This window comes from Corapipo altera, unplaced genomic scaffold, assembly GCF_003945725.1.
Source record: "Corapipo altera isolate COAL_440 unplaced genomic scaffold, ASM394572v1 2, whole genome shotgun sequence".
NCBI classification, from domain to species: Eukaryota; Metazoa; Chordata; class Aves; order Passeriformes; family Pipridae; genus Corapipo; species Corapipo altera.
In genome coordinates, this window is record NW_020884890.1 from 12025090 (window position 1) to 12051616 (window position 26527).

The following is a 26527-nucleotide window of genomic DNA, read 5'->3' on the forward strand; positions in this document are numbered from 1 at the left end:
CAGTGGAGGAGGGAAGGACAGCCAAAGAGGGTGTGAAAAGGAGGGAAGGAAACACAACTCCAGATTTTTCTAGTGCGGAGCTCACGTCATTAGTGATTCCCCTGGTGTGGGGTGGGAAGTGCACAGTGCACTTCAGGGGAAAACCTAGATTCTTGTTTTAATTCAAGTCACGTATGGGAGCACCAGGACAGTGGAGCATAGCCATCATGGAAGAAAATACAGGTTCATTCACTTTCCAGCCATCTGAGGAAACAAACAGATCAATGAGTTCAGATTCCATTCTGTGGACTTCGGGTACCCAGGAAACTGGGGCATGACATCACCCAGCAGAAAGGAGACAGTGGCTTGTACAGCCTCTGTAATACCCTAAGAAACTGTCACTTCTCTGCACAGTGGGTAAGCTTCTGTTTTTAAGAAAAAAAGTGACTGCTTACAATGTGTGATTGTCCAGAAGTGACAAGGAAGAGCATGGAAATGACAGCACTTCAAAAACTAGCTTTGAAAAAATTCTTTCTTCAGATAGTTTTGGCATTTAGTAGCGGAAGATGATATGAATGCATGACTTAAAGGAACAGGTGGGGCCTCTAGTTAGTTTGATTTACCCAAGTGATAGCCACCCCAGCCATACCCCTAACGAGTTGTTTATTTAAGGCATTGGCGGATTTTCCCCTCAGTGGGCATGTGCCAAACCACAACTAAAAGCTTCGCATTTAACCACGGAAAGGAAATATTGAAAGCAATTCATGAGTCTACACTAAAATCACCAGAGCTATAATTAAATCAACTCTTAAAGTAGCGTAACTCTTTTTATGGCTGAAATAGCAGTCTTTATTTTAAGCATCGTTGGAGAAAGAAGAGAAGAGAGGCAAACATTTCCATGTGAAAGCTTGGAAACTCCTTTCAGTGTACTAAACATTCACCAAGGCTTCCTGTGAGTATTGGAGTTTGTCCTTTTGCTGCTAGCTGGATTTTCATCTCATTTGACCTCCAGCAGCCGGCTGAAAGCCCGACAGCAGCTGTCTTCGGGTGAAGGACATCGGTGGTGCAGACGGGAGGGACAGCGGGGGCTGGAACGTGCGCGGGCGCAGGACGCTGCCTGGGGCCCGGAGAGCCCTGAGGACGGGCGGAACACAGCCGGCAGCCCCGGGCAGCCGCCCCAAGTCCTCGCACACGCCCAGCAGATGCGGAGCACCTGCGGCTGCCGCACCCGACGGGCGGGCAGCGCTTTGCCGCGGGCGGGTCAGGGCCGGCGGCTCCCCGGGGCGGCGCGCAGCCTGCGCGGTGCCCCCGGCGGCTCGCCCGCTCCCCGCCTCGAAAAAGCGGCGCGTCCCGTCCTTCCTTCCCCGCCGCGGCCGCCCCCTCTCCGGTCCCGCGGAGCGGCGCGCAGCCCTCGCATCATGGCGGGGCGTGCGGACGCGCTGTGGCTGTCCCCGTGGCTGTGGCTGTGGCTGTGCACGGCGGGGCTGTGCGCGGCGGCGGAGCTGCGACTGACCCTGTTGCACACCAACGACGTGCACGGGCGGGTGGAGGCGCAGGGCGCGGGGCCGCGGCGCTGTGCGGGGGATGCCCCGGGATGCTTCGGCGGCGTGGCGCGGAGAGCGGCGAGGGTGGCGGCGGAGCGGGCCGCGCACCCCAACGTGCTGCTGCTGGACGCCGGGGACCAGTACCAGGGCACGGTGTGGTTCTCCCGCTTCAAGGGCCGGGAGGCGGTCCACTTCATGAACCTCCTGCGCTACGATGCCATGGTAAAGCGGGCCGGGGGACGGTGAGTGGTGCGGTTGGGGGGGGGGGGGCTGCTCCCTCCTTTCCCTTGGGTGCTGGGTCTGTTCCTGCCTTTCCTCCCCCGCTGCCGGTTTTTTGCATTGCCGCCTCTTTGAACGCCTAATGCTGCATCAGAAAATTCTGTAGGTCATGCTAAAATCGTGGCCAAAGGCATCGAGGAGGTAAGCGAGAAGAAGGGAAGTGATGTGCTAGGTGATGGGCTCCCGGCCGAATTAAGTCGTGAGCTGAAAGTCTCACAGGCAGCCACAAACCGGGAGGTGATGACAAGGCTACGCAGAGTGTTGTCTCTTGGGAGAGACAGGGGCTTGGGACAGGCAGGGGGCTGGACAGGGTCTGTTGGGGAGGGGTTGACAAAACGCGGGAATGACCCCAGGAAAAGCCAGGCGAGAAGTCTGATCTTTGGTGGAGGAGTTAACCCTGCCTGAGGCTCGCAGCCTGTCCGGCTTCCGTCTGGTGGGGAGGGACAGATGGCACATACTGGCAGTGCTGTTTCAAAGGGTGAGGATTTTTAGTTTTCATCAGTCCCTGGTGTCCAGTCCCACCAGAGCTGTGGTCATGACAGGGTGTAAGCAAGTGGCTCAGAGACTGTAACAGGGCATCGGTGAGGGAGCTCTCTGAGGCTGTGCCAGTCCTGTATCTTTGCTCTGGTCCAAGTGCTGAGAGAAAGGTAGAATTTGAGACTGAGATTGGAGGGTGTCACTCCATGGCCTTAAATCTTTTGTCTCAGGGCAGTAGCTTATTTTGCTTGTGTACAACCCCAGAGAGGAGGTGAGAGATTAAAGTTATGTTTGAGAGTGACTGCATTGTAGGGAAAATCTTCTGGGCATATCAGATTCTCTGTCTTCACCTTTTTTTTGCTTTCTATGGAAAGGACTGCACTTTCCCAGGTAAAAATGACTTCACGTGTTTCTTCTTTCTGCCTCAGAACAGCTATGGAAGGGAAAAGCATGCCCCAGTGCACTTTCCTAGGCCAAACATGCTTCATACCAGACAGACAGGTCTGTGAAGGGTACTGCTCCCTGTTCACGTGGCCTAATGAACGGGTTTTTAATTGTAAATATAACATTAGCAGGGTTTTTCCTCCAAATGGTGATGGGGAGGAGTATGTGCATTTAGGACTCATCCTCACCAAGAGCTGGGAAGCACTTTATGATTCTGCAGTGTAGAAATAGCTTGAGGTGTTTTTTCCTACATTTCTTCCCAAACCTTTCTGCTGTCTGTCATTTCTCAGCCTTGTGTGTGCTGGTTTAACTGGTTCATGGGCAGCCTGCGAGCCTGTACAGTTTGTGATCATGTCAAAAGAAGAAATTCTTTCAGGCAAAATCAGCAGTGTTGAAATAGTGTTCAGTTTTAGAAACACATTATGTAGGATGCATCTGGTTTAGGATAGACCATGAGCTTTTTCATCAGAATAAGCTTTAAAAATAAACCCACACCATACTAGATAGCCAGAGGCTTGTGCTGGATGCTAATGCCTTAGGTGAAGTAGTCAGCCACTTGTTCTCTGTGGAGCTGCTGCTTATTATAACTTGAATAGAAGGGGACAGGATAAATTCTGTCATAAGCTATAGAAACTTAAGCACCTTTCTCTGCTACCAAAGAGCCTGAGGACAGATGCTGAGTGTTGAGCAGTGCTACAGGATTTGTTTGGATTCTTTTGTCTGCAGACCGTGGTGGCTGAGGGGACATAGGGAGCAAAGTAAGAGCCACGCTGCAGAAGGGTGAGCTAGTGTTTCTTTAAGCAAAATTTGGTAAGTCACATCCCTAACAGAAGGGGTGGGGATTACAAAAGTATTTGGAAGTGAGATACAGGAGTAGGATTACAAACAGGATGAAGGAGGGAGCATGAATCATAAAAGTTGCTACAGGTTGCAGGCAGGAGCCATAGGACGATTTATGGCAGCCTGGAAGTGTTAGAGGTTTGCTCCACAAACAGGACAAATTTCCTTTTTTAATTTTGCCTTTTTCTCATTTATGCCTGTTATCACCTCCAGCCTGTTTTCTCCTGTTTAGCTAGTTATTGCCTTCCAAAATTTTTCTTGGCACTAGCCTTGTTTTCTGGTATAATTAAGACTAAAATCCAATTTAAATACCTCAAAGGCAGTAACTGGAGGGATGATGGAAGTCTTCTAGCTTTACTTTTAAGTTACACCTTCTGTTAATTTGTATCCTGATTTAGAAATATTTTGAGGTTTGCTTCTTGTGAAAAGGAGGATTATATAATCACATGCTATGTTCCTGAATATTTCTCTTTAGTCCCCCTTGTGACTTACATTGACCAACAAATTCAGATCTGGTGAAGGGATATTGCACAGGTACAGAATCCAAGAAGCTCTGGGTGTAAGGATAGTTAGGTAGAGTTTAGGAACCCAAAATGATCCACAACCTCCTCCCCAAAGGATGAGTTGCATCAAAAATAAAACTATATTATTAGCCACCAGTGATTTCTCATGAACAAGAGACTTTATAACCACCTACACCATGGGAAAACTTTGGATCAAAGCTTGTATCCTAATGGACATGAAATAATCCAAATGCAAGATACAAAGCCAAGAGAAACAAAGCTTCGTAAGTTGGTTGGGTTGTTTGGTTTTTCTCTCCAAAAAAACTAGTGGCAGTTATATCTAATTCTATTTCTTAATCAATTTGCAATCTTTTTGGTTGGGGTTTAATTGTATATTTAGGAGGACCAGAAGGCATGTGCATCAGCCAAAAGGAAATAGCTTGTTACCATTTTGATATGCTCTACCTGTCCATGGATATCTTTTCAGAACGTCCAGACAGCATTAAAATGAGTGTCATTCTTTTTTCTTTTTCCTAATTTGTATTTTTAACAGCAAATTAGATTGCAATTAGAATACAGTTAGAAATGGAATGTAGTTGGAGAGCATTGTGTCTTCCCAAGTCAGGATTTTCTTGAAGATAGTTCTTGGTTCTTTTGGAAAAGTGCTGCAGCAGCATGCAAACAATTTGGCTCTTTCCCTGGGGTTTGAGTAGTGTTCTCACTAGCTGTCAGCAGGAGCAGTTGATTTCCAATGCAAGCTACTGCTGATACTGATTTTTTTCCACAGGGCCATTAACTAGCTGCCTGTGAGGATAAAAGGAGTCGTGAGTCTTTGGCAGTGTCTTTCTTTTGGGAGAGACAATCAGTTGATCGAAATACTGAGCTTCCTTGCCTGTAGTTGCCTCAGGGTTCTAGTTGGATTGGGCTTAATATATCCACTTGGTGAATAAAAGTTTGAGCAAGCATGCAGAGGTTGTTTACCTAAGTAGAACAGAACAGTATACAAGCCTTAGATGATGAATGCAACCTTCCCAACTTAATCTCAGAGTGAAATTCTGAGCACATTTTTGCCTGGAAGAGTTGGCACATTGGCTTTAACAGCTCTTGTATGCTTTTCTCCAGCTGCCGCCTGAAAACTTGTATAGTTATTCTGTACCAAGTTACACTGTTATAATGTTTCTGTAGAGATATCTTTTCATCTTTTCCTTCACTAACACCTAAATATGCTACAAAGTCCTTGAGTGTATTGTGCTTCTGCAAAATGGAGGTTTTGCTGGCTTATCACCTAACTTGCGGGCACAGGCATGTGGCAACTTAGGCTGAGCATGAAAAAGGGGCAGCTAGGAGAAATTTCCCTCAAGATAAGTCCCTTTTCATCTGCTTAACCAGCCTGGAACAACTAAATATTCTCATCTGGCTGACACTACCTTGCTAAGAAATAAACTGGACTGCTCGTTTTCTGTGACAGTCTTGGCACTTCACAGTGCTACGTATGCACCTGCCTGTGTGCACACACACCCACTGTGGATTTCTCCCTGACTGATAAATGTTAGAGCTTCCAGTACGTAATGATGTTGATGATATTGAAGTGGTATTTTCTTGTTCCATGTTAATGAACAGAAGAACCTTTACTAAATGCATAGTAAATGTGTTTTAAAAACCATAGTCCAAGCACAAAACTCTTAAAACGCACTTTTACTTAAAGATAACAAAATAGTGTAATCGACATTTAACATCTCCTTCGGCATTTAAACAATGTATTTTCCATACACAAAATACATGTTTTCCTTTGTGGTTATTGTTAATCCTCTTTCTTGCATCTACAGGATGAAAAACTAGTGGGTTTTAATCTGGTACATGGTTACAAACACTTAGGTAGGTTTTAGATTTTGACTGTATTGATGTAAGAGAGTCTTCAAAGCAAAAACCTAAATCTAAAATATATATAGCATTTCTGTGTTCATGAGAAACAAGACTGTGCTGGTTTAGACAAGTTAGCGTTTTCTTCCCTAGAAATAGACTTTGTTTTCTCAAATATACCTTGTATACAATTTATGAGACTATTTAGACTGAATATTTGAGGTAGGGTCTCATACTTTCTTCTTGCTTTTTTCAGGCTTTGGGTAACCATGAGTTCGATGAAGGTGTGAGTGGATTATTGGATCCTCTTCTTAAAAATGCTAATTTTACAGTCCTGAGTGGAAATATTAAAGGGAAAACTCCATTAGGGAATGAAATGATGAAATATGTTCATCCTTTTAAAATAGTTCATTTTGACTCAGAATCAGTAGGAATTGTTGGCTACACTACACAGGAAACTTCTTTTCTTTCACAGCCAGGTATGTTTCCTTTAGTATGTGTTTAAATCCTTTGTTACTGTTTTGTTACTTGCCCACTTTTTTGAATCCAAAGATGAATGTTTTCAGCTGAAAAGTGAGAAGTTTGTTGTTTTATCAGTATTTACTTGTATTACTCAACTTTACCTGATTTTTAACCTCAAGAAAGCTTGTTAACATTAATAGCCATTTTCATATAGACCTGGATAAAATAAAAGAAGGTCAATGAGAAGGTCTAAGAATAAAAGAAGGTCAATGAGATTGCAAGAGAGCTGTGAGGCCTTTGGGGGTTTTATTGTTTTTTGGGTTTTTAAAGTTATATTCTATGATATTTTGTTGTTATTTATCCATTTAAACAAAAACTAAGACATGAATACAGCTTGTCTCTAGCGTGAGATGCGACATTTCTCTCTGTGTTGAAATTTTGCTCTTGGATACCTCCATGCCCCTATTAAAAACAAGGAGAGCTTCATGTGTGTTTTTGAAGCAAAAGTTGCCCAAGATGTTTTTAGACTCTCAAAATATTTGCAGGCATTAGACTACAGAAGGAACACCCATTCAGCTTTTACCACAATTGCTTCATTCATGAGTAAAATTAGAACTGATGAGGAAAAAGACTTCTCAATTTCTAACTATTTTTTTCCAACATTTCGGGGGTTTTGGTTTGATGAGGGTTTTGTTTGGGTTTGTTTTGGGTTTTTTTTTAGTAAAATAAAACGATCTACTGGAATGAGAAACACATTTAATTCAGCTGTAGGAGATATGAGTCACTGCCTGCTCAAAGCTCAGCCCCCTCTGACAAAAACAGACTTTCTTCCCTGGGTTTTGCAGTATGGATGCCCTAAGCACTGGTTTAAAACATTTTCACAGCAAAAAGGGACTTCATATTATTATTTCTCTTTCCATGTCTTAATAATACAGAAGTAGTGCATGGTTTTCCTGACAAAAGGAATGTTCAATACTTTGAGGAAATATTAAAATATAAAACTGTTCCTTCTGTGCTTTTTAGTTCCAATGTTGTATGTTTAAACTGTCAAGAAGTGGATGTCTGAGATCTGAATAGAATTCTTTATCTCACTTCTATTTTGCAGCAATATGGTTTTGTGTTCCTACTTTTTTTTCCCTCTCTGATAAAAAAAGAAAATTGATCTGTATTTTGTGTAGGCAATAGAATTTCACCTGTACTTGAGGGCATGAGGGTAGATATCATCTGACACCACACTAAGTTTGAATGATAGACAGCCAGTATAGTCCTTCATCAGGGATTAATAAAATGTATTGCTACCCTTCTTCCAAGCAACTCTGTTGGTGTGGTGATATCATCAAATTAACTTTCTTGCAGGTAAATATACTACTTGAAAATCCAGAGTAATTCTATGAAGCTTTTGAAGATATTTCCAGTAACATTTAGACATCATATCCAATGCCTCAGTATGCTGAGACATTGTAATGGAGATCACAGCTAGAAAAAAAGCAGTATTAAAAGGGAAGGCTTGTTAGCTCCATAGATGGAGCTGAAACATCCCTAAGCTAAGTATATCCCACTGTGTAACTGAGCAACAAGCAGAGCAAATTCTAACAGCAACAGTTATAGTGATCAGAGTTTTTATAATCTTCTGCTTTGCCTTCTCAGTGTGTGGAGGAACATTTTGGAAGATCTGAAAAGGTGAATTCAGGATATGTTAATGTAGCTCAGTGACTATATATCACCCATGACCTAGCAATCCTTCAGACTGATAAAATCATGTCAGAGGTGGGTCAGTGGCTAAATAATTATCAACCTAGTTCCTTAATTCAATTAATAAGAGATGTGAATTTTAAATTCAGCACCTTGCTTATCTCTACGCACTTCTACAGCCTTTGTCTACTTTGGCATGCTGTACACTCTCTAGGGCATTCTCAAGGCAAACAGGAAGCTTGAAAATGCTGAAACATGTGAATTCTTACATTATGACTTTCCATGGAAGTATTTTGTGACTGATTTCTTCTATTGTTAAATCTTGATAACTTTCACACAACTATGAAATTGGAACTTGTACTTTTCGTAGTCTGATGAAAACAGTTATCAAAAGACTTGAACAAAGTCCTTAAATCTCAGTTTTTCTATTGGGAAGGAACAATTAGTCTCTGCTTAAGGGTAGCGTTAATGTTACTTTTGGAAACCATAGGGGTGGGAAACGCATTTATAGATTGCAGCCAACTGGCAGTTTATCTGAAGTTCTCTGTTTTGCTACATATAGCTATCTCAGCTGAATACCCAGCCAGTTTTTCCATGTCCTGCAAGAGTTGTGCATAACTTGGCACATAGACAGAGCTGTCTATGTTTTTGCTCTGCACTGGTAATCTCAAGACAATCTTTCTAGTATTTGATGATAGCAGCTCACTTCCTTTAGTTCTGCAATGCTGTTTGGTCCACCCTCTTCTTGTAAAAGGTTGAAACCAAGAGCTGCTTACTCTGTTACCCTAAGGACAGCAAAATATTTACTAAAGCTATCAACTTGGCAGAGTTTTCAAAAACTGAGTTTTAAATTCCATTTATTCCACTTTATTCTGGTTATCTTGCGTAATTTTTTAACATGCAGCCAATTCTTTTTCTTTGTTCATTTGTAGCACAGTTTGGATGCTTTTTCTGAAACTCTACCTCATCTAAAAAGAGAAGAGGATGTAACATCAATTTAATACCTTGAAAGAGAAGTGGAATATTAACGTGAGCAATAACTAACTCTTAAATAAGTTAGTTATTTCAATTCAGATTGTTTTGAAAAATGCACAGATGACTGTTAAACAGTATATTGCTTTCTTAGAGAATTGAGAACTGTGTAATTACTCTTACAGTCTCCTGCTGTATAACTGTGGAACCTACTCGCCCATTTCATCCAGTTACATCAAGTGCTGAGATGATTAGGATACAAAGCTGTGTGAAATGCTATGGCTAACTCACAGAGAGGGGATGCAAGGAGTCCCTGTGGCCCCAAGCAGAATTCCCTTTTTGAGGGCAAGGTGGACAGCAGACAATTGGTGGGAGGGTGGTTTGGCAGTGGGACTGGGACGACCCACTGCAGCTCTGGTCTGCCTGTGTCCTGCCATAACAGTCCTGGGAGAGAGACAGGCTTATTGGCATGGGAGAGGCCTTGTTTTTCCCCCTCGTTATGAAAGTAGGTTGGTTTGTTTTGACATGTTTTCTCTACAACTACTGAAAGGAGGGTGTAGCAAGATGGAGAATAGTCTCTTCTCCTAAATAACAAGTGACAGGACAAGAGGAAATGACCTCAAGTTGCACACAAGGATGTACAAACTGGGGCTGAAGCCAGGGGTCTCCTTCAGGCAGGAGAAAGAAGACTAGGAGAGAACCAAATGCAGTCTTCCACTGGCATGAGGGGGTTTATGGAGAAGACAGGGACAGACTCTTCACAGAGGGGAATAGAAAGGACAAGAAACAATGGGCTCAAGTAATACCACAGGAAATTATGATGGGACATAAGGAAAAAATTTGTCATGGTAAGCGCAGTTAAGCCATTAAACAGGTTGCCCAGAGAGACTGTGGAATTCCAGCTTGCTTGGATGAGACGCTGAGCATCCTCATCTGGCTTTGAGTTCATGTTTTGAGTGAGTTTTGGACTACATGGCCCCAGGAGGTTCTTTCCAACCTCAATTAACTTATGACTCTTTAATTCTAAGAAGAGGTCCACAGGAAGAAAATGTGGGGATGCACCACACAATTCACTCTGCAATGTGCAGTACAGATATTCCCTCTGGCAGTAACAGAACTATTCAATGGGTGTGGTGGTGAACCAATTTATGTAACCCTCTTTTATCTCTTCCATTGTAGCAGCTTCCTCCTCATTTCCTGAGTCATTTTGCAGTGGATTGCGAATTTGTTTCACTTCTCCCTTTGTTATGTAAATCTTTTGACTTTTAAGGCATATTTCAAATGGTTTGATCAAAAAATTCTGCAGGAAGGAGAGGAATTAGGTAGAGGAGAAGTTGGTAGAAATGTTTCTCACTTGTTTTCAGCGGAAAGTTTAAGTTTACAGTTGGTTGACTCTGTTCTTAAACTCTATTCTTAAAACTTTGTCAAAGAAATTAGCTTCTTACATAGGAAATCTTTTTGTGCAAACCAAAACACTGTGCCCAGGATAAAAGCACCTGCTCATCTAGTGCTCGTGTAACTGTTTGTCATGTTAGAATAATTTCAGCATGCACAGAAACCTTCCAGAAAGATTGAGAGTCTCCCAACACTGTGGTCTGGAAAAGGTCTCTCCTTTCCGGACTTTCTGTTCTTTTTGTTGTCGTTTGAGGATGGTGTTTCAGATTATGTGCTGTGCTGTATTGGTATTACTGAGAGTGGTTCACATTAGGCAAGATAATTTGTATAAAAAGGCAATTCAGAGTTTAGTGGAGAACTTTGAAGAAGCTGCTGTTTAAAGCCTCAGGGACAGGGGATAAGGGAAAGAACAAAATGAGTGTGGAGTAAAAAGAAAGAGAGATTTAACTTGGGATAAGATAGAAGATCTCAAAGAAATGCAGTTTGGGAAGAAAAAAACTTTTATAATAGAATACAATGTTAATGTGCAAACACTGACATAGTTTCCTTTTTCTACTCAAATAATAAAAGCCATAAAATTTTTGATCCTATATTTGGTGTCACTGAATTTCTCATGGAATTACAACTTATTTAGTCTATGCAAGTACATACAGCTTGGGGCAGGAATGTTGTGTTAAGTCTAAGCACACAGGTGCTCCTGAAAGACTCAAGAACATCAGATCAGGAGTTTGAACCAACTAAGGACATTTGAAAGCCACTGACATTCAAAGTTCCATTAATTATGCAAACTATTATTTGATATAAAATACTTTTTTTTTAACTAGTAATTGAGGTACTTTATAATTCTTCTTTTTTTTAAGGGGATGATATAATCTTTGAAGATGAAATTGAAGCATTGCAAGTGCAAGTGAATAAGCTTACTGCTATGGGAGTGAACAAAATAATTGCACTAGGACATTCTGGTTTTACCGTGGACAAAAATATTGCCCAAAAAGTGAAAGGAGTGGATGTTGTGATTGGAGGACATACAAACACGTTTCTTTACACAGGTATTTTACTTCTTACTAAAATGTTGCTTCTAAAGCAAAGCTGAAACTGTTTCTCTTTAAACTCTGAGAACTTTCACCAATATTGTTTACTGCTGGCTGCAGTCAGCCAGATTCATAGCTGGTACATATCCATAACTTCCATGGAAGAAACAAATTCAAAACAGTCTGTGCACACAAAGTACCATAACTCACTGAAAGGTTCCTTAATGCTGTGGATGTTCAAAGTGAACTATACAAAGTGTGACAGAGGAGCAAAGGTAGTAACACTGCTAAACATACTGTACCTGTTTCAAGCTCACACCTATAATGGACTAAATAAGATGTCTATTTTTAAACTTGTATTTGACTTAACCTGAAAAATCAATCTTAAAAGATTTCCAAAATGGTACCAACATCAGTTTTGTCTAGAATCTGATTCTATATTCATAGGTCTCCGTTACCTTGCCATTAAAACACTTTTCCCAAGTTTCCTCTGTACATTTCAGTCCCTCTTTTAATCTCTGAACTTATTCTCCTTTTCTCTAGAGGTAGATGTTATTCTAGAGATAAACATTGCTGTCTGATTTCTCCTACAGTAATGCTACTTTAGGTGAAACCTGTAATCAGCAACTTCCCCAGCACTGCTGCCTTCCCTGTGCCAGTGTGTAAGGACACAAGTACTGTTTTGTTGTTCTGTTTGCTTCAGTTTTTTAAGTTCATTAAATTTAGCAGAAACTTCAATAACTGATTGAGACTATAATGGGAACCTTCTGTAATTTTCAGAAAAATTTCCCAGGGAATAGCACCATGTACCCTAGGAACTTAAACACTTAAAATGTTTGCACTGTCCATTATCCTCTCCTCTCCCTATTCATCTCCTCTCTGTTTCTCATGCCTTTTTTGTCTCATCTGGGCTCTCACCTTTTGTTATCCCACCTGTTAAAAAGAAACAATTGCATGCCACAGTTATACATTAAGCAGATCAGAATACCTCTTTAATTTGACCTCAGGGAATAACCTTGATGACTAAGCTGAAGGCACAAAGCATTTACACACCTACCTACAAGTAAGAGGTCACAAACACTTTGCATGGGGGTGCAGCAGAGAAGTGGCCAAACTGGAACACAACAGGACTGACCATCCTGATATCTTGTCTCTAAGAGTGACCAAAGGGGAAGGGTGAGGGGACTGGCCAAGGCTGTGGAGATACTTTACTCAGATCTGCCCCCACTTCCCACCAGCTTGCATCTTGAGGACTCCCTAAGACAGAAGTGGTATCTTAATATTTACTAGCTCCACTGAAACTTTTCTTTCCTGAACTTGCCCCATCTCCTCCTAACTACATTTAACCTTCACAACAGCCTGTGGCAGGGCATTCCACCACTGACTTGCACATCCTGCAGAGACCATCTGTGTGCAGTCTGCAATTTTACCGAACTATTTTTGAGATGGGAAAACCAAGGATACATGCCATATTTGAAGTGTACATTCATTGTGGATTTACACAGTGGAATTTTTGGCCAATGCCTGTTGAGAGTTTATGCCTCATAGTGGTAGCCATAGTGGGTGTGGTCCAAAGAGGTGGCACTTGCCACAATTTGGAAATTGATCTGAAGTGCTCCAGGAGTTATCTGAGTTCATATCCTGTCTAGATCTGTAGTTCACATCTCTTGTCATCCCAGAGAGTACCCTGTTGTCAGACTGGACTAGGTCAAGCTGTAACATCCCCCCACCTTTGAAGCTGTCCAAGATTCACAAGGCCAGAGAGAGCACACAGCATGAGACTCTGGAGCCTTTCGGGATAAAGAGCTCAGCTGGGAGTGAGTTCTGGTCCCTTTTCCAAGGGCTCTACTGTTTTGATAAAACAAGACTGTCTTACTTTTTTTATTAATACTGGCAAGGTAAGAAAAATAAAAAGGAATTAATGTCTGGGGGAGATACACCAAAAAAATATATATATATATTTATTTTTTGTCAAAATATGATTTTTGATAGAAAGTGATCTGAGCATATAATTTTTATTCCAAGTGCTGTGAGGCACATGCTAATCCATTCAGGAGCATCATGAGTGCATTTGTGAACCATTCCCTGCTGAGTCAAAGCCATTAGCCGACATTCACAGTGGAATAGCTGTGTCTGTGGAGGTGATTTCCCTGCAGAGTAAAACACTTAAATTGAAGTGTCTCTATATGTGTGTATATTAAGCCTATAAGCTCTCATTTAAGTCAAGAGGTGTAATCGATAACTGGCAGTAGAATTTAGGAGGGTGTTTCAGCTTAGTCTAAGTGGAGATGTACCAGCTGGTCAGCTGAATGTCAGCTGAATGTCTGTCGTGGAGGTTTAGAGACGTATTGCCTATGACAATTTATTACCTCCACAGAAATATCTTAATGTAAGGGCTTAATGTTGGACTAGTCCAACCTGTCTGTAAGACATTTGCCAATCTCTGGTTTATCCTCAGATTATATGGCAAATGTTGTCTTGACTTGTTCAGGTGTGCCAACACTGGGTTTGTAGAACTTGTTCAAACAGTAATGGTAGTTTTGGGTTGGAGCAGTTTAATTTCTGGTTTTGATCAGAATGGATGCTCTGAAAATGCAGTGTGTTGGCTAAAGCAGGGTAAGAAGTTAGAAAAGTGTTACAGGTTCTTCTGTTACCCAGCATGAGTTTGTGCATTTGTAATGAAACAGCACCTCACGCTTTGACTGACATGGGTGCATGAATTCTAGTGCTGTGTTCTTCAGGGATAAGAGTCACTGAAAGGTCTTTGCATTTCAGAAGAAATATATCTATCTTACAATGGAATAATGTCACAGTGGTAATTAATGCTGCAAGGAAGTATCAGTATTAGAAATTATTTCAGAAAGCAAGAAATGAGTAAGGGTCTGGACAAGCACTTTACCATGCAGAGCTGATGTAAACTAAAATGATGACCAGAAACAGTAACTTTCTCTTTTAATGCTTTGCTCATTAGATGGCTACAGAATGGCAAGAGATCCAAACCAGTTCCTTTTTCAGTTCCAAAAACCCCAAAGGCACATTTGCATGCATAAAGCCTGTAGAGTTCTCATTAGCTACAGGTTTTCTTAAATTCTTCCCAAAATAAATGAATAATTAAGTGGTTCCACCACTGTTGTCCAGGCTGAAAGTAGGAAAACTAGTTCTGTGGTAACTTTGGTTCAGCTTGCAGTTTACTACAGCCGTTCTCCCTGGACACAAGGAGGGATTAGAGCAAAATATGAATCATATTGGAGTTCTTGAAGGAACATTTGTCATGCTGCTTATCTTAGGATTTCATATTACATAAATTACTGTAAATCGAAGGAAACAAGTTGTTCTGTGAGCAGTGGAAGTAAGGACCCTGCTTTCCTCTGGATCCACATTTTCTACGCCTGCTCCGCCACGCTGCCACCCCACTGGCACTCCAGCTTTCACCAGCAAATGGATGGGAAATGCCACCAACTTTGGGACAGGAGGAAGCAACAGGCTTTGAGAGGGCTCTGTAGTGGGGCCTGCCATGCAGCACGTGATGCCTCTCAGAGCTGCCCAACCTTGGTTCTTCCCTGATAGTGGGGTAGGAATAACAGGAGGGAGAGATACCACTCAGATTTTACTGTCAAGGAGACAGGGAGAAGGCTGGTACCCTTGAGACAAGAGCTGTACTGTGTAGGTCTAGCTTTCTTTGCCTCTTCTCCCCACTGTATAGTTTTTAAATCCTGTGGTAACCCATGCCAATTGAGCTGAGATAATGCCTTGCTTTAATCCACCAGTTTCCAAGTCCTACATCTAATCACTTTTCAGACTTTGCAGGTTGATAAGAGTTTTAAAACCATGACCATGGAACTCTAATGCTAATGAAGTTTGGTTTTGTGGATGGTTTGCATGTCTGAAATTTTGTAGGCTCTTCCATCTAGTGAAAAAAAAAAATCGGTTGGCTGTATGCACAAATTCATGCAACTCCTTGTAGGCATTCTGACTGCATATTAACCATAAATATAGTTCAGACTTTTTTGTATCAAGTTCGATGTATGTTTTACTAAGATTCTTATTTTCTATCTGATGCAGAATAAAGTAGTGTGAAGGCTCAACAAACTTTTCACCCAGAGTCTGGTATGTTTGCATTACTGAGAGTTTTAGATTGCAGTGGTTGGAATGAAAAGTTCCTTTGTTACTGCTGTGACATGATGTCATGGAGGACTGTGCTGTCACACTCAACTTGAAAAACACTGTGGCAGTTATTCCAGTTCATGTCCTGAAAACAAAATTGTCTCTTATGAAATAACTGAACAATCAAATGTGTACTTGTCATCCAATGCATTCATTGTCATTTCTGCCTAATATCCTATCTGTTTTTTTTAAGGCTGAGAAACATTTGAAATGTCATTCTAATAATTCCTTGAAGTTCCCATAAACTGAACGCTCACTTTACATGCTTGTTCCATGCAGGCACCCCACCCTCTACTGAAGTGCCAGCTGGCCCATATCCATTCATGGTTGACTCAGATGATGGGAGGAAGGTGCCAGTTGTACAAGCTTACGCTTATGGAAAATATCTTGGTTACTTAAATGTTACATTTGACAAGAAAGGAAATGTAGTTGAAGCAGTTGGGAACCCCATTTTGCTGGACAGCAGTATCCCTGAAGGTATGTGGACTAGACATTTGAATTTGCCTGCAGCACTCTGCTACAATTCAAGTCTTCTTATGTTACAGACAATGTCAAAGAAGAATTCAGCTTTCTTCCTGAGCTTGCTGTTCTCTTCTGTGTAGGGTTCAGCCTGTGTTACAGTTGAATATGCACATATTCAGGGTGTGGTTTTATTTATTTAAAATCCCTGAAAGTCCTTTTGTAGGATTTCAGGTGATACACTACCTTACCATTTTGTAGAACCCAGTTTTAGCTAGTCCCATGATTATGATTTAAAAGATTACGAGGACTAATTTACACTGTTTTGCCAGTGGCTGGGTTCTTCAAAACAGAGTTTAGTGCAATATGGGAAAGTGGAAATGTTCCAGAAAAAACTTGGAATAGTCTGCCAGTGTGCAAATATAATATACAAACCCATGACTTCTTGTTTTCAGTGCTAAGTGCGTTCAGTGTTTCAGCTCTGAAACATTCAAAGAACTGGGTGGAGGAGATCCTCTTTGTTGCTTTTGTTTGTAATTCTATCTGAGCTCTGCTACCTGTTTCTTTGTCAGCTCTGTAATTACGTGAGGCTGGTTCTCTAGTCTTTGTTTTTTCTCCAGTGTTTGCTGTATGAAGTTCTGAGCTTTTATAAGAGTTTCTAGGTTCTACTTGAGTATTTGTAAAATAAATCCTTTAAAAATTATCTGTTCACAGATATTTACTGTGTTATTGTCAGAAAGGTATTAATGTAATGGGATGATGTAGTCTACATTCTCTCTGATGTCAGTAAAAGTAAAAATTCAGATACATCAGTGCTTTCATTTTATAAATGATGCACTTGCTGACACATCGATTAAGCAAATCGATTAAAACTAATAGCCGATATAAAATAGTTGTGGTATCTGTCCGTATATACAAGTATCTTTGTTTTTTTCCTGAAATAATTAAATTTGCACCTGACAGACAGATGTGCATAGAGAATTTATTTCTTTAAAGGGTTTATTCCTTGACATTGATGTTGGAACTAGTTTTCCTTTTAGCACAATGTTAAAGGGAGGAGGTCACAAACAGGGAAAAAAATATGATGTCAAATAAAGACCAACCTCACTTGTATATTAAAAATTCTCTCACTTGTCAAGGTAGGTACTAGAAACCCCATCAGTCAGAGGTTAGAACAGGACTGGGTAAAAGTATTTGAAAGTGTTACAGAGGCGATAACCTTGCTGTGGCACAGGACTAGCTTGTTCACTTGATTGTCCCATCCTGCCTTCTCCCTTTACAGGCATTGTTTGAAGTGAATATAGATGTCATTTGATTGAGAATCCTTTAGGGAAAGTGTAACATTTTAGAATCATGAACAGGTTTGTTCGGTTTTTTTCCTAAGGTTTGTATTCACTGAAGTGAGATATGTGTGATGCTTATCTTACACTTGTTTTACTTTATAGATGAGCACATTAAAGAAGAAGTGGAAAAATGGAGAGAAAACCTGGGGAATTATTCTAAAGAGATTGGAAAAACTAGTGTTTACCTGAATGGTACAAGCCAAGCATGCCGTTTCCAGGAATGTAACATGGGAAATTTGCTTTGTGATGCTGTGGTAAGATGTTTCCACCACAAGTAGCAATTAAGGGGTTAATCCAGAGCTATCAGATGAAATGCTGCCAGCCTCCAAACTATCAGCACATAGGTTCTGTGCTGCTTTTCAATACTGTGACATCTAGCACAACCCTAGAAAGACCTGGCAGAAGCAAGGCTATAATGAATCTTGCTGTATAAAGTAAGGAGCAGTTTATTCTTTGTCTATAGCCTCACAAAGAGAACAGTTTGTTAACAGCTGGCTCTGAGGCTGCAGTTTTAAGAGACATGGCATTCTGATCTAAGACCCCATTCCTCAAAAAGGAGAGCTCAGCTCCCTTGCCTCACTCCTGCCCCACTCTGGACCCCTGTTCATGGCATTTACCCTCTGTCCCTTTCATTACTCACTGGGCTCTGCTGCCACTTTAACGCACAAGCACAGATTAAAAATCTGGGTAGTTTTCTGCCAAGTTGCTGATGTGAATTGTCCCTCTGAGAAGCCCAAAAGTTGCCTGCTGAAGCAAAGCGGGGGGAAAGGCCATACACACAACCAGGCACAGAACACCCCAGCCCAGAAGGAGCCACCAGCCCCTGCAGCATTCTGCCAGGTACCGCTGGACTTCCACAGTCCCCGAACACCAGAAAGTCTCTTTATGAGAAGTCACTTCCAGTTTTTAAACTACGTGGTTTTGGTTGCTTTGCTGCCCTGCATCAGCACCATTTCCTTTGGGTGTTTCAGGGAAAAACATTCACTAATGTGAAATTTTCCAGAAAATGAACTTTGCCATAAATGTCCTGCAGTATTGCCACAAAGTCAAGGGTCAATTAATAATCATGAGTTTTCACTTAGATATGTCCCCAAAGATATTTATCCAGTCCTTGTGATTGCTTTTATTGTAATCCTTCAAATATTTCTCAGTTGAAGGGCTAATTTCCAAATCAGATTAATATTTGGGAATTCTGCGTGCAGTTCTGCTAGAATTGCAGCACCTTGCTTTTTCTTTCTGCTAGACTTTAAAATATTTTTATTTGAAAAAATGTGAACAAATGTCTTGGCCTTTTTCCAGCTTAAAGAAATTAACTCTGAAATCTTTCAGAAGTCTGTAGAATTTCTTGCCATACATTTTTTCTTAGGGGACATCAAATTCTACTTTAGTTAAATCCATGTCTCTAGATAACCACCTGCAATCATCAGGATACATTAGATGTCTCTTGATAGATACACTGATGTTTCTTCATGTCCTTTGCCTTACCAAGGCAAGTTCTACACTTGCTTTCCTGTCTGCTGACATGTGTTCAGGGGTATGAAGGTAAAAAACAGACCCTCCTGTTCCACAACCTCTAATATTTAGAGTTGTCCTGAGAAATTGAGAGCTTGAGAATTGTAGAAGGCTGATTGAATGTTTGTTCTAGATCAAAACAGAGATCCATTTAGTTCAATGATGTGTCTCCAACAGTAGCCCAAAATCTCAGAATAAAAGGTTGATAGGCCCAGGTATTTTACAAAGGACTTTAAAGGAACTCAAATGTGAAAGGGTTGTGAAATTTTTAAGAGCATTGTGTGAGCTCTTCTTTTAAATTGCCTCTGCTCAGGGCTGGGAAGTTGCAATCCATTCTTTGATTATGAGTTACAAATGTTAGCATGGATCTGGCCTCAGGGAATATCTTTAATGACTAAGCTGAAGGCGCAAAGCATTTACACACCTGCAAGCCAGAGATTACAAACACTTTGCATAGGGGTGCAGCAGAGAAGTGACCCACCACCAACAAATGACAGGAGCATCCATCCCAATGTTTTGTCTCCAGGAGTGACTGAGTGAGGATGGTGGGAGAAGAGCATACTCCTGGACAAACCTGTGGAGTTGCTGTACTCAGATCCGCCTGTGTCTCCCACCAGCTTGCAGCTCAGGGATTCCCCAAGCCAGAAGTGCTCTCTTGATATTTACTGGTTCAACCGTAACTTCTCTTCTCCAAATTTGCCCCATCTCCCTTTGCCTTCCTTCAGCCTTCACAACAGCTGGCAGCAGGGTGTTCCACCACTGACCTGCACATCTTGCAGGGACCTTGGTCTTGTCGGTGTGCAGCCTGCTGCTTCCCACTGGCTGGATAACTGCTGGAGGTCAAGTGGTCCTTGCACTGGAACACTTGGTCCCTGTCCACCCTCACATCACTCCTGACTTTATAGGCTTCTCAAATATTTCCTTCTGTTATCTCTTTACCAGGTCAGACTGTCCAAGCCTACATTCATCATTCTATGTTCAGAAGCTTTTCCGTGTCTTTGACCATCCTCATTACCCTCTGCAAATCTTTCTTAGTTTTTTATCATTTTTGAAACAAGAAAACACACAGATTACTATCCATCCTCCACGTCTTCTTCATTGTATAGGCTTCTGTCATGTGCTTCCTGTATTTCTCTCTCTGTGAGACTGAAGAATCATGACTACAGTCACCGCTGTACGGAAACCAGTCAATCCCTTCCATTATCCTAATTTATTTTCTCAGCCTTTTCCTGTTCTACTCAGTTATATCTGAGCATTAACACCGTAGGCTTATCATCCTTATGCAGCTGCATGAATACCTGGTCTCCACTTTCTTTACTACTTAGGATGTCACAAGCAAATATTATCCTGTTCTTGTATTTCGCCAGAGCCTTGCCACCATTGGAGACGTTGCTGTGCAGAGACTTTCTGATCTACTATGCCTGTTTCCTGTTCCTCCACTGTTCTACATGCCAAGACCATTCCAAATGTTAAAAGCCAACCACAGAGAAGCCGAAAAACTTAATTCCCTGCAACATATGAGAACTAGATTAATTTGTGCTTCTCCTATGTGTTTTTAATGTACACTAATATTTAATGTCCTCTTCCCTTCTCAATTCTCCAAATATGCTTAAATCATTTGTCTTTATTACAGTGATTGGAATAAAAAAATCACTTTTCCTTTGTTCAGCTGACCTGCCCTGACCATGATACAGACACACAGACTAGGGGAGAGTTTTAAAAAGCAAAATACTTATTTGGGTTTTTTAATAACTGTTTTACAATGGTGCTGAAGTTAATGTCAAAGATATAAAACCTTTCTATCTCTTTTCAGTCTCAGATTTTATTTGGTATAAATTTCCAGAGCTTAGAATAAGTGAAGATAAAATCAGTTCATACATTTTCCTTTGGTAGCTTTATGAAAATGTTGGGCGTCCAGATAAAAAATCATGGAACCACGTTTCAATGTGCATCCTGAATGGAGGTGGGATACGGTCACCCATTGACGAACAGAGCACTAATGGTACGTAAAATTACAAGATGCATGGCAACTTTATCAGCAGAAGGAATCAAGTTATGCCTGCCTGGACACAGTTTTAGTTATGGCCTTGCTCCAGTGGGATTAGCACAGCGTTTGGAAGTGTTTTCAAACTTTTTCAAATGGTTATACATCATTAGAGCACAACTGCACTCAGGCTGACATTGATAGAAGTCTCTAGCATTGTTTGTACACAATGCTTTTTAAAATTTCCCTTTCTCTTTGCTGCCTTGGAATAAAGAAAGACCTCCTACTGTACAGGGTCATCCAGTATGGTTGCTGGGAGCCTTCTGTAGTCTGCTGTAGAGTAAGTAAATTCTGGGTTTTTCTGAATGCTAAGGTTTTAACACTCTTTATTTTCCTGATACCACATAAATGAAATGTGAAAACAAAAGCTTTTTCAGTTTAGCTAAATCTTTCTGTAGAACTACTTCAGTAAATCTCAATCAATTGGAAAAATTGGCCTGACCTAGTAGGAAAAGCTGTGTTTCTTCATCTTAGGTTGGTAGTTTGTCATCTTTTTTAGTAGTATTGTTTGAATAGCAAAACATGCACTTACATCAAACTCTGATTTATTGGTCTTGATACTTACTGGATGATAAAAGATGCAGGTTCTTTGGGATATGATATATATGATTCTCACCTCTGCCTGCCCTCATTTTCTTAAATTGCATTTGCCATGTTCCTTGTCAAAAACTTACTGTTAAACAATTCTAAAATAATTCTGTAAACACATAAACAAACAAGCAAGAAGTAAACAAAGTCTCCTTCCCCCAGGTAGCATAACTGTGGAAGATTTGCTGTCTGTTTTGCCATTTGGAGGTCGTTTTGATATGGTGAGGGTAAAAGGCTCCACTCTGAAAGAAGCTTTTGAGCACAGTGTGCATAGATACGGAAGAGGAAGTGGAGAGCTGCTGCAGGTTGGAGGTACGTTTTCTTCTTTTCTCTTCTGGTTTTCCAAACCAGCTATCCCTCCTGTTAGCCTTGTTTATTACAGCTGGGAGCCTCTTTTTAAGAATGGAAGTCAAGCTGGCCATATATCTTAGCTCTGTGTCTTGTACATGCTGGCCAGCTAACACTGTTTATCCTGTGTATGTTTAACTGAGACACTGCAGCAGACACTACAGGCCACCTCTGTTCCCTTCAGCAGAGACAGTGTTCCCAAGCTGGTTCCTGAACTTCTAATGACATCAGTTTAACACTTCAGTTAACTAGAGGAAGATATAATTTAGTGTAGCTTTAACACAGAAATAGCTACAACAAACTCCAGTTTTCAGTTCTTCACTGGCAGCCTACCTGAAACCCCAGACTGGATGGCTGTGCCAGTTATTGCCAAATGTCAGTTTACCAAAATAATTTTGTGCAATTCTCTAATGATTGCTGACAGTTTCAGCGTTTGCCCAAGTGGCTCTGGAAATGCTCCAGTGAATTACTAACTATTTTATGAATGACCAGTTAATATTAAAAACCTACTTATTTCTTGAATTGCAGCTCTCTGTATGTTTACCCAGATGCGTACCAGGCTACAGTCATATTTATTCCTGGTCTCTCTGTGATGCAATGTAGATTTTATTGTTTATATAACAGAAAAGCTAAACTTCAAGGGCAGGGGCCAATACATTCCCCCCCCCCCCAATGCCTCTCCCCCCACACAGCCCAGTGATGGGGGCACTACCCCCACCATGTGATCTAGACCCTCATGTGCCACAGATACAACCCATGTCTGGCACTCTCACCAGTAAGTTACCACATTTTTAGATACCACTAAGGTAAAGCAAGTTTTACTTGCTGCCTCCTTACAGAAAGAGAGGACAATCAGTAGCTCTGGAAAGGGTTCAGGACAGAAGATCCAGAGCAGGAAGAGAGCCAGGGTTGGAAGAGCCTCTGTGTTTTGGATGAGCTTTAGTGGCTTCCTGATCTGCAGATTCTTGACAATGCTGATCTGGGGGCCTGGCTCTCCCCAAGCTTTGATCAAGGAAGGCTCACAACTAGAAATGTTGCTTCTCCTACAGCGAGCAGAAACCGCAAAGTAAAGCCCTGGCCTGGCTTTCTATTTTCAGTACAGTACCCATTACCCATAACAGCCACCAAGTTAGGCTGGCTGGCTGGCTTAAAAAAAGTGATTTCAGCCAACGAGCCAGGGGAATGAGAAAGCATGTGACTACAGAAATAAGGGAAGGTATTTTTATCTTGCAGTATCTTAATCCCATGACTAGTAATTTCCTTCTGTGGAGTAGTGATGAGAACAGACAAGTAACTGAGGTGAGACAGTGCTTCAGCAATTCTTATTCTCTTGAATTTTCTTGTATAAAAGTTCAGTAGTGTGCAAAGAAACAGAGCATTAACTGGTGTAATTCAGAGCAATACAACCTCTCAGTCACAGAAACTAATGCAAAGAATCAGCTAAAGATGAGGGAGGGTGCTGCTTCTAGCCCTATATGTTCAATAGGCACTGCAAAAAGTGACATCCCGACGTGTATTTTTGTAGGCATCCATGTGGTCTATGATCTTTCCAGAGCCCCAGGAAGCAGAGTTGTTAGCTTAGAAGTGCTTTGCACAGCCTGTCGAGTCCCATCCTACATCCCACTCCACATGGATGAAATATACAATGTGACTCTTCCATCCTATATGTTATTTGGAGGAGATGGCTATCATATGCTGAAAGACAAAAATATGGGATACAGCAAAGGTAAGTGGGATGCAGTAAAGGTCAGTATGGGCACTAATAGAGTAACAGACAAACAATTCTTAAAAGATCTTTCTATAGTATTAGTCTCAGACTTCTTGCCTCTACTGGATTAAATTTGCTTCTAATCTGACAGCTCTGGTTTTGGTTGTAGCCAGCAACTTTTTTAACTTTTTCAGTTAAATCACAAGTTTCAAAGTGAAACTAAGCCTTACCAATAGAGCAGTGCTCAAAAAGCACTTCTAAGATCACGATAAACCACAAAAGAAGCAAAAAATGCACCATGGAGAATACATCTTATTGCGTACTGCCTTGTACTGCCTGTGCACTTGTACTCATTACTGAACAATGAATCAAAGGTTCTTTAGACCTTGAATTTCCACTGTATACAAGTATTCAGAAAGACAGAATCATCACCTCTACTGCTGAAGGACACGCAGCTCAGGTGAGCAACACAGGGTGAGGGGAAAGATGACAACCTGCTCTGCAGGAATTAGCCTGCCCATCCGGAACCAGTGGGATTCTCAGGAGTCCTGCAGGCAGCAGTATGCAAGGTGCTACAGACACCATGCCAGAGAGGTAAAAAGGAAGTGTTTTATAATGCTGCATTAAGGTCCCCTAAAGTTGCATGTGAAATGTTAGAAATTCAGCATTTGTACAACCGACATGTCCATCTTCGATAAAGACAAACTAAAATGTTGAGATTACAAGAATGTAATGCTGTGTTAAAAAAACCCCAAAACCAATGTTCTAAGATCACACCTACATTTTGCCAAACTTTAATTTTGTATGTCCTGCTTCTGGATGATAAAAACACACTTTTACTTCAAAAAATATTCCTTTTGGACCTTTGTATAGACTAGTTTTTTATTTCTGCAGGTATTTCAATTCAAAATCAATTCTCACAGTTAGGACTGGTATTTTAAATCAAGTTCAGCCTACAGCTTGTAAATTTGGAGAGGCTGTAGTTTTCAGTAAATATCCATGTATGCAGAAATAAATACCCAAAGAGATAAATCATTAGGAATAATGAAAGGGAACAACTAGTAAGGTTCTTGTAAAGTCTTTCAGTATAGCAAGAGGGTAAAACTGTAACTATTGTTAAGACTGAGGACTACACTTTAGGATTGTAAGAGCTTGGATCAGAAGGGGCTTGTGACATTGCTGGCAGCTGTTACTGAAGAGGGTCTTCCACTGCAGAAACTGCACGTTATACTTTGTGTGCACACAGCAGCGCACAGACTAGAAATTCCTCTGAAAAAAGTAAAGTTAAATTTGAGAAGGTATAAGTGATAGCTTTGCCAGGTCTACAGCCCTCTACCCAAACAGGTAGGGCACTATCTCCATCTGCCTAAAACTGACTGGAAATTAGCATTGTAACAGACACAAAACAAGACAGACAATGCAATGAGAAGTTTTTTGTATTTGGTAAAATACAAGTTGCTACCAAAAATTCTGGCTACAAACCACCACAGATGATTTTCTGTGCATAAGAAACAACTCCCCACACCCCTACGCTGCCTCAATGTGTACTGATTAAGCATTGCAAGCCATAGAAAACAGTTTAAAACTTGAGCTAAAACTGCAGTTTTAGACAGGTTCTTAAAGAACTCTTAAAGAGCTTGGCTGCTGCAGAGAACACTTTTTTGTATGTTTGTTTGTTTAGGTGAACCTGATATTGAGGTTGTTTCCCGCTACCTACAGAGAATGGAGAGAGTTTACCCAGCAGTTGAAGGTCGAATAAAGTTTTCTTCTGGAAGTCTTCAAAAAGCAAGTCTTACCCTGATCTCTGCATTGTTCACTGCGACATTCTTGCACACTTGATTATTGCTCTCTATGTTTTTGTTTGGAGGAAGAAAGGAGGAGAAATGATGCTGATGAAGCAAAAAGAGAATTGTTCTCTTTCCTCTTTTCTTACACCTTACAATGAATGAGCAGTGAGATTGCTGCATGTTAGCAGTAAGCAGCCCAATCCATTGTCTTTTATCTGGTAGTGCATCAAAGCACTCTGTGCAGAGCGAGGGGGCAGAATTCGGTTTGACGTTTTAAGAAGTGAAGTGCCAGTGAATACCTACTGCTCAATCATAAAGCAATGACAAATTGTAATGGGGTATTTTTAAATTGTCAAATTCTTTTAGATGCCTTAGATAGTGAGTTAAGAACCTGATTCCAGTAAGGCAAACAAACTTCTAGAAATGGATTTATTATAGGTGTATATTCCTTTCTTTGATCTCCACTCAGGGTTAAAGTATTCAAACCTAATATTTCTACTTTGCTTCCAGTCATATTTATCATACCTACACCAATATCTGAAAGAGCTGGATAAAAGTCAGTGCCATTAAAATCATGAGGCCCATTTAACATGCAATTTTAAAAAGTTTGTTTTACTTTTGAAGATGCAGCATCTCACTTATGTTTTCCATTAATAAAGGATGCAATGAAAGCTTGATTTTGAAAAATTTTAACAAATTGAGTATTCTTCATTCTTTAATATGACCAGTTTGGGGACTGTGTCTAGAGCAAAAACACAATCTGTGACTGTGTTTCATATAAATATGCTCGATTTTTTACCTTTTCCAAAGAATAAAGCACAGGACTCCTGCCTCTTACTCTGTATCAGCAACATTCCCAGAGAATGTCAGATAGAGCCATTGACTCCTGCAGCACTGTGGCATCCTTTGGAAATAGCCAGGTAATGGGGCTTTTTACAGCATAACTTGTCTTTATGATAACTGTGGTTATACCTCAAAAGCCCATCTCTTCTATGGGAAGGCTGTGTTTAAAAAAATACAGTTGTAAATACAGGCTAATGAGTATGAAATCAAAAATCAGACTAAATGCTAAGTGTACACTTCTGATGCTTTATCA

The 26527-nt window shown here is 40.9% G+C and overlaps 1 protein-coding gene across 3 annotated transcripts; it reads left to right on the forward strand.

Moving 5' to 3' along the window:
* The first annotated feature begins 1240 nt into the window (after nt 1–1240).
* NT5E (5'-nucleotidase ecto) lies at nt 1241–25699 on the forward strand. Of its 3 annotated transcripts, none has more exons than XM_027644737.1 (9): nt 1245–1745; nt 6183–6405; nt 11308–11496; nt 15922–16119; nt 17547–17698; nt 20850–20958; nt 21751–21900; nt 23462–23662; nt 25326–25699. In XM_027644737.1, the coding sequence occupies exons 1-9, from the start codon at nt 1398–1400 to the stop codon at nt 25481–25483; spliced, it is 1728 nt and encodes a 575-aa protein (XP_027500538.1). In that variant the 5' UTR covers nt 1245–1397; the 3' UTR covers nt 25484–25699. The 3 variants fall into 3 exon arrangements, with proteins under 3 accessions (XP_027500540.1, XP_027500538.1, XP_027500539.1); XM_027644738.1 differs by having other exon boundaries at nt 1551–1765; XM_027644739.1 differs by lacking the exon at nt 15922–16119 and having other exon boundaries at nt 1241–1745.
* Nucleotides 25700–26527: the final 828 nt, after the last annotated feature.